The sequence below is a fragment of the Lichenostomus cassidix genome, chromosome 3, assembly GCF_008360975.1.
Source record: "Lichenostomus cassidix isolate B80296 chromosome 3, HeHo_3.0, whole genome shotgun sequence".
In the NCBI taxonomy this organism is placed as follows: domain Eukaryota; kingdom Metazoa; phylum Chordata; class Aves; order Passeriformes; family Meliphagidae; genus Lichenostomus; species Lichenostomus cassidix.
Window position 1 is genome coordinate 16,557,798 of NC_139483.1, and position 13,669 is coordinate 16,571,466.

A 13,669-nucleotide genomic window follows, 5' to 3' on the forward strand; every position below is an offset into this window, starting at 1 on the left:
TGGAACCATTACACCACACCAAGAAGAGGAAAATTTGTAGATAGGCAAGTAAACCCAGTAGGATGCTTTTGAAAGCCTAATGATGTGGCAAAGAGATGAAGACCCTTTTTCTTTTGTCTTGCAACATGACTGTAGACAATTTGTTTATTTGCCTCTAGTGTAAAGTAATTTGTCTGTGAAAAATCTGCATTTGTGATCAGACCAAAGTGATTTCTGGTGCAGTGAATGAAGGAAGCCATCCTAGCACAGGTCACTTCCTGCATGTGAGGGACATGTGTGTAACAGCAAACCCTGTGGGATGTGAAGAGCTCATGTATAAATACTGAGATGGGTGAAGACGTATTTCCTAGTAGGAATACAGCAGGGAAGTGTCATAAGTGTGAAAAGCAAGATATATAATAAATGGTACCATTCTCATTCACTTGGCTCTTGTTCCTTTGCAATGAAGTTTAAGTTCATCTATATTTGTAGAGGAATACAGGAGAGTGGCTCAGGTTCTAGTAACAGTCTGTATGCTAAAGTCAGAATTTTCCCAGAAAAAGGTGGATTTTTGGAAACAACCTAAACCTTGTTTTTCATTAAACCTGTCGAAGGTAGTAATGAACTAACAGTGGGGATTTTTGATTGGGTGTAGCCCTCTGAAGTTAGTGGAGTTCTAGTATGCATTTTATTTTTAGGGGGGATTTGATACTTAAATACTTTATGGTGTCTAATTGTTATAATATACAATATGCTACATTCAAATGCTAGACTATCAAATGGCCATTGAAGAGCAGAACTAAAGATTTCTTTTCACTAAAGCTTGTACCTCTGTGGTTTTTTTTTTCAAAAGGAAATGTAATCACTGTAGAGAACTTGTTACTAAGAGAGTAATTGAATAAATCTCCTCTTCACCTACTAATGTGCAATTATTGAGCCCTGGATAAAGGCTAGCATCCTGTGATGGTTTAATTTGTTTCTGATAGAGATACTTTCATTCTTCCCTCTTACTGTTGCAGTCTGATAAAAGTGATGGATGTTGGGAACTGTTGGCAGGAGGGGGAGTATGTCACCTTCAAATTGATACCTGGATATGAAAATTACATACCTGGAACGCTGAAATTTTAGTTATAGAATTTGTATGAAATGAAGGCAGAAGGCTTATTGTGCAGTGTTTGAAAAGGTCAGCTGGAAACTGTTTGTATTTGTCATTTTTAAAATTTTGTGCATCCTGTCATATTTTTATATCATTAAGAAATTTTTTCTAACAGGGAATTAGTTTTATTTTAAATGGAGCATAAAGTACTTGAGATCTAGACTTGGTTAATACTTCCAGTTACAAGACATCCCTGAGAAGTGGAACTAAAAATAGTTTAGCAGTTGTTAAAGAAAAGCTAGAAATTCTACTCAAGGTCATCTTATTTGCACTTGTGAAGTGTGCCACTTGAATACCAAATAGTTCTAAAAGGAATAGGTTTTTATTTTTCTTTTTTTTTCTTCTTCCTTTTTTTTGGGGGGAGGGGCAGGCTATGTTAAATAAAATAATGTAAAAAGTTTTATAAACCTGGGCTGAATAAGAGCACCTGAATTTTGATGGTCTGTCCTATTAATTAAATCTTCTGATCACTGTACCATTACTCAGTCACTCTCTGGTTCTACCTTTGTTGTAATTGGAACATATTAGCTTAGAATCATAGTTTCAATTTTTAATAGAATCTTTTTTTTTTTTTTTTAAATCTGTCTGGCACATGACTGAGTTTAAGTTAGTTTTTGGCAAGAACTCTGCAAACCACATGGCTCTGCTTCCAAATCAGTATCTAGGTCTTGTCACCTATGGTTTATCATGCCTGTGATTGATCCAAAGTGAAATATAGCAAAAATTTATTATGGGTTCAGAAGTTTTCCAAGTTTACTCTCAGGTGTTTTAGAAAAACCACTACTGTTTGTCATGTACTTTGTGAACAGTACAGAATGTTTCTAGGTTTGAACTTTAAGATGTGTGCCAAAATATCTAAAAATAAAGAAATCTAGTAGGTTCTTGCACTGCCCTCTTAAGTGAGGGAACCGTATTTCATTGTGGCATATATTTAATGGGACTGTAAAATGCCTAAAAGTTGTACCAAAAATAATTTTCTTTGCATTTAATCTTGCTTCTTTGATCAAATGTGGTCCTTCCAGTCTAAACTGTAAACTGTGCTTAGAAAAGAAACACTTTATTTATGTATATTGTAATTTTAATATCCCTAAGTTGAAGCAGTTTCTGGCTAGAGAAGGGATGGTCTAATTAGAGGTTGTAATCCCATTCTGATCTAGTTGTTGAATAGGTGATGGGACTAGAACATGTGCATTTTTAAAATTAAGAACCTATTTCCTCATTTGATCATGAATCTCTCGCATGTATGAGAGACATGATCTCAGTATTCTTTCTTCTCCACGAGCCTTGGAAAGCATCCCAGTGTTGAGCACTTTTCTAATTGTTACCATTGTCATGGGAAGCGTGATAGAAATTGATTCTGTTTTCTCAGAAATGTCAGTATTGAAAGTTAACAAAGGAGCTGGATGCACTGCAGAATTTTCTTGTCTTGGGAGACGTAAATAATATATTGGGAAATTCAGCATGGTCTTTGAAAAAAACCCCACAAACACACATACACACACACACCCCTCTCCCCAAACCAACCAACCAATAAAAACCACAAAGAACACCAAGACAGATGGGTGGGGGAGGCATCTTTTCCCTGTTTCATAAAATATGAAGAAATACTTCTTTACTTTTCTTTTGTAACTTACGAAGAATGCATACCTTTTCAGCCTTCTCAGTTTTCCAAATGGCAGACCACATTCCTTGCAAGCCAGGCATCATGTGCTTTCTATAATGTTGGATGTGCTGGAGTGGTATGTTCAGAGAATCTGACTTACTGATAAGAAATCATTCCTTTCTATTTTTATTTCCTGTCTGCATCTGGACATTTCCCGCAAAGACAACCTGCATGGTATCACCCTTTCCTCTCCTAATAAATAGTCTGTTTCTGGTATCTGATTTCATAGTGTAGTTCTGGTAGTTCTGATTGCATGTGTTTCTTACATGATGACATTGGTGATCTGCTCCCTTTTAACTCCAGGCTGTACTTCAGCTTCCAGGTGACTGGCATAATCAGGATTAGCTACTGATAGCAATCTCCTGATTGACTGCACTTTTTGGTGATCAGTAGAACCTTTTCTCAGAGAGAAGATGTTACATTTAGGTGTCAACTCTTGTAAAATGTGTCCAAACCAAAATGCGTTTCATTTACGAGCTGGCAAAATTTTTGGGCTGGACTTTATCCTGTGTGTGTTTGTTTTCTTCTCTATATGTTAAAAGGTGCAAGGCTTTCAAATTATCATCTCTTGTAGAGGTAATTTCTACTGGGAAGTGTAAACTGTATGAGGCTAGTGCAACTCCAGATTCTTTGGTCTTTGCAAAAGGCTTTGTATATGGTTATGGCATTAAATTAAAACTCATGGCTGATGGTTTGAGGAAAAAGGAAGGGGAAAAGAACCTGCAAGGGGAAAAAGTGTAAAAAAAAAAAAGTGAATACCTTCTTGATCCCTTTCATTAGTTAGGCATGTCTGTCTGGACCACAGCTTTTCAGGATGAACACATGTAAGAAAAATGTCAAAGTGCTTGAGATTTTGTATGCAGAAAGGTGAAGGTTTCAGCAAATTGCAAGGAGTATTGCTTTAACATTTTGAGTTTAAACAAAAGTTAACCAGAATGATGATGCTTTGCCATAAGTAATTTTATGTTCTCCTCCACTTTGTGTATTAACAGTGAACAGAGTATCTGCCAAGCACGAGCTGCTGTAATGGTCTACGATGATGCCAATAAGAAATGGGTACCAGCTGGTGGATCAACTGGATTCAGCAGAGTTCATATATATCATCACACAGGCAACAACACGTTCAGAGTAGTGGGCAGGAAGATTCAGGATCATCAGGTGAGGAAATCCCTGAAAATTTGGAATATTAAGAAATAAGTCCTCAGCAATATTATGGGGACCAGTAAATAATAAATTGAATTTTGACTGAAGTAGCAAAACTGTATTATTGCTTTTTCCGTATGAACTAAGCACTTTGCATACCTCGAAGGCAATAGTCCTTTTGCCATTCCTTCCTACAGATATCTATTTATAAAGGCTAGTGGTATACACAGAAGTCATCTGGTTCTTTTTAAGGCAAAGTGGCAACCTAAAAGCTTTTCTCCCCCACTTTACACTGTGAGCTGCAGTCTGTGTAGACACCAGCAGTTCTTTTAGCTCTTTCTATCTCATGAAAACTTGGATGCCTGATGTCATATTTCCCCAGATCATTTTGTTCAAAAAACCTTTGATATTTGGTAATGCTGATCATTTAATACTTTAAGAGAGTGAGAAGGGAGTAACAGGGATTATGTCTCAATTTCCTTGATGAAGTTGCTAGATCATAGTTAAATGACAAATTAGCACTCTGTCTGGAAATGTGTTCTGCAATGTGATATTTGGGATGGGGTTAAAAACCTAATCTTTTGTTTGAGAAAAGCTTCTTGTATTTGTTTCTCTCACTTCCAGCATTTCATAGGATTATTTTGGTCTGTTCTTGGTTGTTTATCACACACCTGAAGCCTAGAGTGGAAATCTCCTGTGTGATTTGTTACTAAACACTTATTCCAAGTAATAAATGGTCTCTGTGCATTCATCTGAGAGCAAATGTGGGGGTTTTTTTCCCCATTATTCAGCAGAAAAAGGTGAGAGGATATAGTTAGCCGAGTGCAATGGGATCCTCTTAGTGGATGGCATGTAGTAAATGGTTGCCCTAACAGCTCAAATTTATCATCTTTTGTGTGAGCCATAACAATCTTGCAAAATGATACCCTGTGATCCATGGTACAAATCCAGTAAACTGCTGCTGAAAGCCCTGCAAGCCAAGGCGTGCAGCAGCCACAGAGAGAAGGTGATGACTTGGTTAAAAAAGAAATCCAACAAATACTCTGTGAAATTCATGGCAAAACGAGTTTCTGAATTTCAGATGCATATTCACATCAAGTAGTCTGCTGCTGGAAGTCAGAGCTGTTGATGTTACTACATTGCTGTTATGAAACATCACTGCATCTTTTGAAGTGAGAACACTTAGGCTACAAAAGTTGATACAAAATATCTCATTAGTCCCCTTGTGTATTCCCATCACTGATTACAGACAGCATTGGAATTAAAATTGAAATGGTTATGTGCTTTCAACATTGTGTTTTACAGATTATTAAATTAACCACTGTGAATTAACCCATGGGGTTGAGGAATAAAATCCACACAAAGCTGAAACTTCTGATGAAACAGCAATTTTAAACATAAGTAATTTATTTTCTTTTTTAATGATTTTAGGTGGTAATAAATTGTGCCATTCCAAAAGGGCTGAAGTACAATCAGGCTACACAGACCTTCCACCAGTGGCGTGATGCTAGGCAGGTGTATGGTCTGAATTTTGGCAGCAAAGAAGATGCCAATGTCTTCGCAAGTGCCATGATGCATGCCTTAGAAGTATTAAATTCACAGGAAGCTGGTAAGAGTCTCTTCACTATTTTTTTCCCCTAAGATTGCTCAAATAGAGAAAAATTCAAATGTTTGTGTGTAAAAGTCAGTAAGTCTTGTTTCTAATCATGATTAAGCCTCTAGGTGTTTTAATTTTTTGGGTGTTTTGTCTAACTAATTACTTCTTAACAGTGATTCTCAACTCGAGTGCCATCCCTGTAAATGCAATTCCTAGCAAGTAAATAAATTTTCATATTTCTATATTACATATAGAAACTGCTGGGTTTGCAGGGTTTTTTTAAGGGAGCAAAACAAGAAGACCTGCCCAAGAAACACGTGCCTTGTAATGAGGGTACTTTTCAGGATTTCTAGACACATCCAGGTTTTTATTGTGTGTTGGGTATTTTTGCTTCTTGTTGATTACTGGTTTGTTGTAAAAATATGAGAGTTTTTTTCCTCTAAACTTTGGAATTCAGGTAATCCTCTCTGGCAGTTCTTACCATGCAGTTTTCTAGCTCAGAGACCTTGGATCCAGGGGTAACATTCAGATGAGCACATACTATTTAGACACCAGGTCTGTCATTTCATTTGTTTGAAGACCAGGGTGACATAGGCTTTGAAACAGTGGTGGAAAAATTCTGGCTTTCAGTCTTCAGCTGGTAGCTGTAACATATTCTAGGTAGGCTCTACAGCAAATTGATCAGTGTAACACTGTGACACACACACAGGGAGTTTTTCTTTTAGAAGACTAAGAGTCTTTTGTGTTCTTGTAACCAAATAGAGTTCTTTTGTCCTCATTAAACTTTAAAGATTGCCCATGTAACAAGAGATAGGACTTTCTGTGCCAGTTTTCTTTCTCTTGTGTAGAAGGGAGGCTGTAGATAACTTTCGTAGGGCTGTCTCAACTACAGGAAAAAAGGTGATTTTATCAAGTTGGTTTTTATTCTGGTAGTTGTTTCAAGACTTACCTTTGGAAACTGAGCTGTCTAGACCATGGATGATACATTCTGCAGTGCTCACACTGTTATGCAACATAGGAGGCCAAAATAGAAATGGTAGCTAGAGTTAGGTGCTTTCTTTTTGCCTGCTAAAATAACCCAGTTGTGATTCCCAGTCTCCTACCTCTCACTTGGGTATTTTCTCCTCTAAATCCCTCAGTTCTGCTTCCCCTGAGGGTTGGTTACTCCGTTGTAACATTGCATGCATTCTGACTGTCTGTCACCTGTCTCCAACATCATTTGGGAACACATGAAGTGTTGGTTTGTGCTCTTTTGATGCAAAGGCCTGATTGATGGTAACAGGTTTGAGTGGCTTAAGTTCTTTCCCACTACCTGTGCTTGAAGAATTTGTTACATGTTTTAGTGTCTATATATGCACATAAACATCTTCATAAATTGGTTTAGCTCCTCATAACACTGAACCCAAGCTGCTAGAGAGGCTGAAATTACATAGGCAGGCATGTCATTGCTTATTTTTTAGTTAGTCAGTGTGTCTTTTTTTGGGGGGGATTGTAATTTGTCTAATGACTTGTTCTCTTGCTGCTTTATGTAAAGTATTTGAGGCTGCTGCATTGTTGTATTGTTCAGCAGTAGAAATTTTACTGAACTGAGATGCTACTTCAGTTTGTAAAGACTTGAATGAAACTGAAATCATTTAATGACTGCAGTGTCACAGCCTGGTTGTTGACTGCAGTGCTGTTGTCTGCTGGTTTGTTGTCAACAGCTTTGAGATGGACACAAATTAAGATGTGTAACTGTGTTTGAGAGTGACTGGGTGTAACCTTTAAGTTTTCTGAATTACAAGACAGTGGCTTTGTTTCTCCTACTTGTAATTGGAGTTGGTAGCAGTCGGCACAAGTCAAAATGCATTAATTAGCTGCATCACAAGCTAATGGTGAGCACAGGAGAGAATTGTTCTCCCCTGGCTCCTGTCAGCCAAGGGCCAAGGTGGTTTAAGATTAGCTGTCACTTACCCATGTCACAGACAAATAGGTGCTCTAGCTTCCATCACAGGGAAATAAAACCAAAGCTGAACGTTATCAGCGTTGTTTCAGCAGATGAGCAGTTTTGCACTGCTGCTTTTCAAAAGAATTCCTGATAATACGTACAGAATTGCACTCTCAGCCTCATACCACTTCCAGACAATGTTTAAAGAGAAATGTTCATAATGTTTCTGTGTTGGAGTATTTTTAACAAGTGTTCCTAAGTTTTATCAGCTGGGAGGTTTGTCAGTTTATGATCTATACATTACTTAATTTTTCTGACCTGTATCAGTGTAAGAAGTAAAGAAGGTCAGGTATCTTTCTGAACATGCTGCTTCAATAATGGCAATAGGTTGTTAAGTGTCTTGCAGTTTAGAGCCAAACTAATTGGGCTCCTTGCTCAAAGTTCAATGCATTTTGTTTCTCTATGGTTGGTATAATTTCCTAAAAGTGCAGCTAGAAATGAATCCTTGGTGTTAGATTCTTTTTTTCCCCCCCAAGCACCTCTGAAATAGATGAATATATACTTAGACAAGTCACTGGCTCCAAGGCTCTAATATTAGCTCTTCATTTTAGGAAATGGATTGCAACTGCCTCCCTTGTATAAACAAATTACTCTTTTTGAAAAGGTGTTGGGAGGGTATGTGTTATAAAAAAACTTATGCTGATATGTGATGATCAATTATATATTATAAAATTGTATAATATATTTTATATATAGCCACATTAAGTATATGGCTAGTTTTGTTCCTTTGAAGGTATCTGCTAGGCTTTAAAAAATTTCAAACACATGCAGTCCTAGTTGGTATTCTGCTTCAAAAATCTGTACTTGGAGATGGCAACTTGTCTCTAATAATTTAAATAATTTGCTGTGTTGCCTAGTGCATCTAAAGTGGCATGTAGAACCTCTGACTCAAAAGAAAGCAGTCTTATACAGATAACTTCCCTTTTACTCTAGAATTGCATACAGTTGAAGTTAGGTTCATGCAGTAACCTCATTTTCTGCTGTGCTTTCTCATTTTGGCAATTTCTTTTATTAGCTTGCTTATTTTATGTTGTATTTTATTCATAAAAGGAAAGCAATTTTAATGTTAGCTGAGCATACTATTCAGAAATTCATAAAGCTGTAGATGAATTTTAAATTTTATGCAAGGGTTCACAGAAATCTAAACGACTTCTGAGGGATATTAAAGATTAAGTTGTGTACATCCTTTTGGTTTGCAAGTCAGCTGCTGGGTATGGCTCTCTCTCTTTTAAAAATAAAATTAAATCATGGTCTCCTTCTCTTGCATATATTTGAAAAATGTCATTGATCTTTTGCTTGCAGTTGGCATCCTCAGCTGTTCTGCTGGCTGCTGGCAAAATTGGAGGTTGTTTAATTTAGGATCTCCCTCTAGTGGATCTGCCAGAGCCGAGGCACTGCTGAGCTCACAGGGATGAGCTTTTTGTCCTTCTGATGAGTTCAGAATGCAGAGTGAAAATCTCTGAAGAGTGTAAAGGCTTTACTGCAAGTGGCAGCTTTCTGCTAAAAAAACAGTGCAGGTTTGTCTCAAAGGGCTCAGAAGCAATGGCTGCCTTGTCAGTGAAACTGTCAGAAGGACTCTGCAGGTCTAGGTATTTTCCTCCTCCTGATTTACAGGACTGATCAAATGAACATCCTAACTTCTCATATGCTTGAACTCTGCTTATTTAAGTAAATGTCAAAGTGTTTTAGCTCCATTCTGGTTTGAATGATTGCATTAGCTAGCAGCTATTCAACCAGACCCTATTTTCCTGCTGACTTCTTGGACAGATTGTAGGCAACCTGCAAATCCAGAAGAGAAGGATAACAACAGAGGACTACATTTTCTCCTGGAATTTCAAAAAATTAAATACTGCAGATTCCTGCCCCATACTGTTTCAGAAATGCATTAAAAGTGAACCAAGGTTTTTTCTGACACTTCTTTGAGAAAATTTTGAAAGACTTACTACTCATTACATTAAATAATTGTTTGACATGGTCAAAAACGACACCTTCATCAAATGACAAGTGTGTGTCATCAAGTTTAAGAGGTCATTTGAAGATGATTTCTGGCTCTAAAGCTGTGTTCATTGTGTTCAGATATTCAGTAATTGGTCTTGTCTGGAGATGACGGCTCTACACAAAGGTTTTGCATTGCATTACAAAGAAAATTTTCATATCTGCATTAAGTAGGGCTCATTGTTGCAATCAAAGTGGCTGTGGAATAAGAGAAAAGCTTCAATGGAGGGAAATTAGATGGCTGAGAATTCTCTGATGTGTGAGACAATGGATTATTCTTTGAAGGAATAAGGTCACGTAAGGGAAGCTTGTGTTGGGAGGAACAAAGGAGTATCATTCTCAGTTTTGCTGCAAAAAGTACCTTCTAGTTCAGCTGGAATCGGTGTTGCTTTGTGTGGCATCTGTCTTCGACTTCAGGAAAGCCTTGCTAAGAGAATAAGAAACTAAATGTGAGATTTATAGATGTGTAATTTGCATTTGAGGAGGTCCTTGGAGTTGTTTGTTACAGAAGATGAAAGCGACAAAAGAACTGAAGGAAGGATGTCAGAAGAGTAAATAAGTCTATTTTAATTATTCCTAATAGAATTACATATATATAAGATTTGTGATGCTTTTTGTACTGATCTGTAGCAGTTACATATTGGTTTTTGAAAAGATTTTGGAATGTTCTGGGTATGAAGGCAAGCTTAGGAGTGGCTTCAGTGAATCTGTTCTAGTATTGCCTTAGATCACAGTTTGCTTCATAGGAAAATGGGGAGGAAGGAAAGGAAACAGAGGTTTTTTTGTTTCCAAGGTCTCATTATTTTGTTTGTCTGACCTTGGAGGGGGGGAAGCCCTTGTGGTTCAAGTTTTTTGAATTTCTCTTGAATTAATAACTCTAGAAGTTAGGTTGTCCAGTTATTAAATTAACAAATCTCTATTCACAGCTATATATTGATGTACAGTCCTTTCTCTTCCAGCTGAGATAGGTAATTAAATCCTTGCTGATACTGGAATGCACTCAAATCATGGATTGAATAATTTAATATCTTTGGGAAATGCAAACTGAAACAAAAATTGGGGTTGCCTAATTGGAATATACAGAGAGACTACAGAAGACTGAAATGAGCAAAGTGTATGTGGAACTCTTGGGGGGATCTTGGATGCTTTTCTTTGTACTGTTTTGGTTCATGTCATGCTAAAACTTGTTTTGGGAGAAGAAAAATTCTACAGCAGTGAAGTAATTATGCTATACCTGCACTCTTAGCAAGCCTCTGGAACAGGCTGTCAGCACTCCCTGTCAGAACAGGAGTAACACTTACTCCTTAAAGGGTATTATTATTTCCTGTGTTGTCAAAAGTTGGACAATATCTCTGTTTTTGCTAGCAAGATTTTTGCTTTCCTTTCCTTTTAAATGTGGTATTGATTAACTCATTTTTGTAGGTTGTTACTAGGTGATCATAATAGCTAATACTGATTAGGTAATCCTGATTCATATGGCAAATGTTGACCTACAGGAGGTTTTACCTGTTTATTGGACAGAGTACTTCCTCTTCATTGTAATTCCACATAAGATTATTGAAAGCATTGTCAATGTTAGTCGTGGTGTTTGGAAGTGGAGGGAGAGTTGCTAAGTTATACAGACTTTTAAGGGCTGCCCATATGGTGTTTCTGATTTCTGTGGTTCTTCAGAATTAGTGGTGTAACATGTGAAAGCATTGAATTTTAGGTGAACAACCAGAATAATTTAATTAAAATTTGGTAGCTGGTGTAAACTGCAAATATAAATGGAAATACACTAATTTATGGATAAACTGTTGTTTAATAAACATTGAGGAATGTGAGCATATTTTACTGTTGAGGATTTACATTGTTGTCTTTAAAAATATTACCAGTAAAAATTGTAGTTAGATTAAATCTGCCTTTTGGGAGCAGGGTGCTTTCATAAAAGTCATGAAGATAGTTGTGAAATACAGCTTTGTTAGGCTCATTTCTGTAGTTTTGTACACCAGTAGTGACAGTCATCACCTATAACATTGCTATTTAAACAAATTTTGACAGAACTTGGGGTGGGGTAATAAATATCCCACAGTAGATGGTATTGATATGTTTAACATCAGCACTTGCTCCTTTAAGTTTGTGATGTTGTGGTTTCATTCAGCAGCCATAGTTCTCTGCTGCTGAAGCTTTGTCTCTGTTTCCCTGTGCATGGAAAGCATGGCAGAGGGAAGCTGGGAGCTGCTGAGGTCCCCCAGCACACACTGGTGCTGAGCCAAGCCTGCCTCCCAGGTTATCAGTGCCTGCTTTCCAAGGCACTGCTGGCACTGATAGGAGGTTCTGCTGGCACTGATAGGAGGCTCACCTCTGCTTAAATTCAAGTCTATTTTAATGAATATTTTTGGTGTTCCTGTTCACTTTTATTACCTTGATCAAGTTAAAAGAGCTTGTGGAGTGAAGTGGAAAGCATTTGCTTTCAAGTTTAGAGTGATGTGTGAATTAACTCAGCTGAAGGTACTCAGAGAGTGGTAGCTGTGAGTGAGGAGGTAGGTGTTTGAAGGAAAGGGAAGTCTTGGCTGGAAGATGATTCACCCAAATAGAAGTACCAGAGAACATTTTGTCACTTCTTAATGCCCTAGTTTTTGGCCATCATAGTCTTGCATGTAAACCGACAGCACACGTCCAGGGCTTGAGGAGTGATGTGGTTTTGCTTCTGCTGAAAGCAAATCTCCCCAGACTTTGTTCTGTAATGGCCTAGAGCACTTGAGGCTCTGAATGGGAGAAGGAGCTGGAGATACATGAAAGAAGGATTCTTCACCATAATTGTTGTTCTTATTGCTTCCTGCACAGATCTCTGAAGAGCCTGCTTTCCATTCATTCAGAAAGCCTTTAACCATTTTGTAAAACACTTTTTTTTTTTTTTTTTTGGTGCAAGTTCTTATATTCTGTAACAGAAATAGGTTTTCTTGGCTGTAGCTTTGACCTCTTGCCTACGGTGTGGGCTTTGCTTAGTAGGAGTATTCAAACTGTCCTTAAAGAAAATATTTTCTAAAGATTATAGTTAGTTCACTTATGTTTATATCATATACATTTATAAATAAACTTGCTGTCCACTTCCAGTCTTTGAAAAGACTTTGAAAAGGCAAGTCATACTTTGATTTGGATATCAGACTGTGTAATTGGAACATTGCTTAGTTTTGGCACTAACATACTGAGAAATGAAAGAGTGGAAATTCTTAGTTACTGAGCTGTTTATATAAACTGTTTCTCTGGGGAGAAAATGGAGATCTTCACCTCAAACTAAAATTCTTACATGTGATAGTTGACCAGCTTTACTGGATTTATTCAAAAATTAGGGGTTTTCTTTTAATGATGTACTCTGAAGTATGGCAATTGCAGGAGTGAGGTTTTCAGTGTGTTTTTGCCTTCTTGAACCCTAGGGCCTGTGGGATTCTGAGGAAGATTTCACACAATCTGGCTGCACTGGTCCCTTCAAACCCCATTTCATCCATCCTCACGTTCCCAGCTCCCAACAAAGCCTGTCCAGCCAACTGAAAATACACACTGTAGCTCACTGTATAACTTGCAGGACATGTGTTGTGTTGTGCCAATCTTGACCAGCTGATCCTTGGGAGTTTTTGGGGCTATAGGAATGTGCTATTTTCAATGTCAGCCAGTGTCAACACTGGTAACATACAATGCAGCTGACATTGAAAGAAGTGGGGTAAGGTTTGGTGTGACACTCCAGAGCAGACAAGGTAATTGAGAGACTGAAGGAGCAGAAGAACCAAAAGGCATAGAGGGAGAACAAACCCTGTGTTTCCTTCTCCATCCTACCAGTTAGGCTTTCTTAGGGTTGTGCAACTGAAATTGGTTTGGCTTTTGAATAGAGATTCAAGGTAAGCAGTCAATTAGGGCTGAAAAATGAAGTTAAGGAGTTTGATAAACTACAACTTTGGTTTTGGTTTAAAAGGGTGATGTTGAGGATGCTTGATTTGGTTCAAGCAGTCCATATCAGTCTGATGTTGATGTTCTGATGTTGATGCCACCATGGTTGTTTGTGTGACTGCATGAAGAACCAGGACTGGCTCTGATCTAGCTGGTGAAAATGCTTCATGCAGGCTTTTTTCCCTGGGATTTTTAATGTGTTAAATTTCCAGTCCACCTCTCACC

The 13,669-nt window shown here is 37.7% G+C and overlaps 1 protein-coding gene across 5 annotated transcripts in view; it reads left to right on the plus strand.

Moving 5' to 3' along the window:
• Nucleotides 1-13,669, plus strand: part of ENAH (ENAH actin regulator) — an 88,786-nt gene that overhangs the window by 39,864 nt on the left and 35,253 nt on the right. For all 5 annotated transcript variants that reach the window (XM_085054690.1, XM_085054692.1, XM_085054691.1 and 2 more), the window contains exons 2-3: nt 3,791-3,956; nt 5,373-5,550. In XM_085054690.1, coding sequence (XP_084910816.1) covers nt 3,791-3,956; nt 5,373-5,550 — 344 coding nt within the window. The remainder of the gene's footprint in view (nt 1-3,790; nt 3,957-5,372; nt 5,551-13,669) is intronic.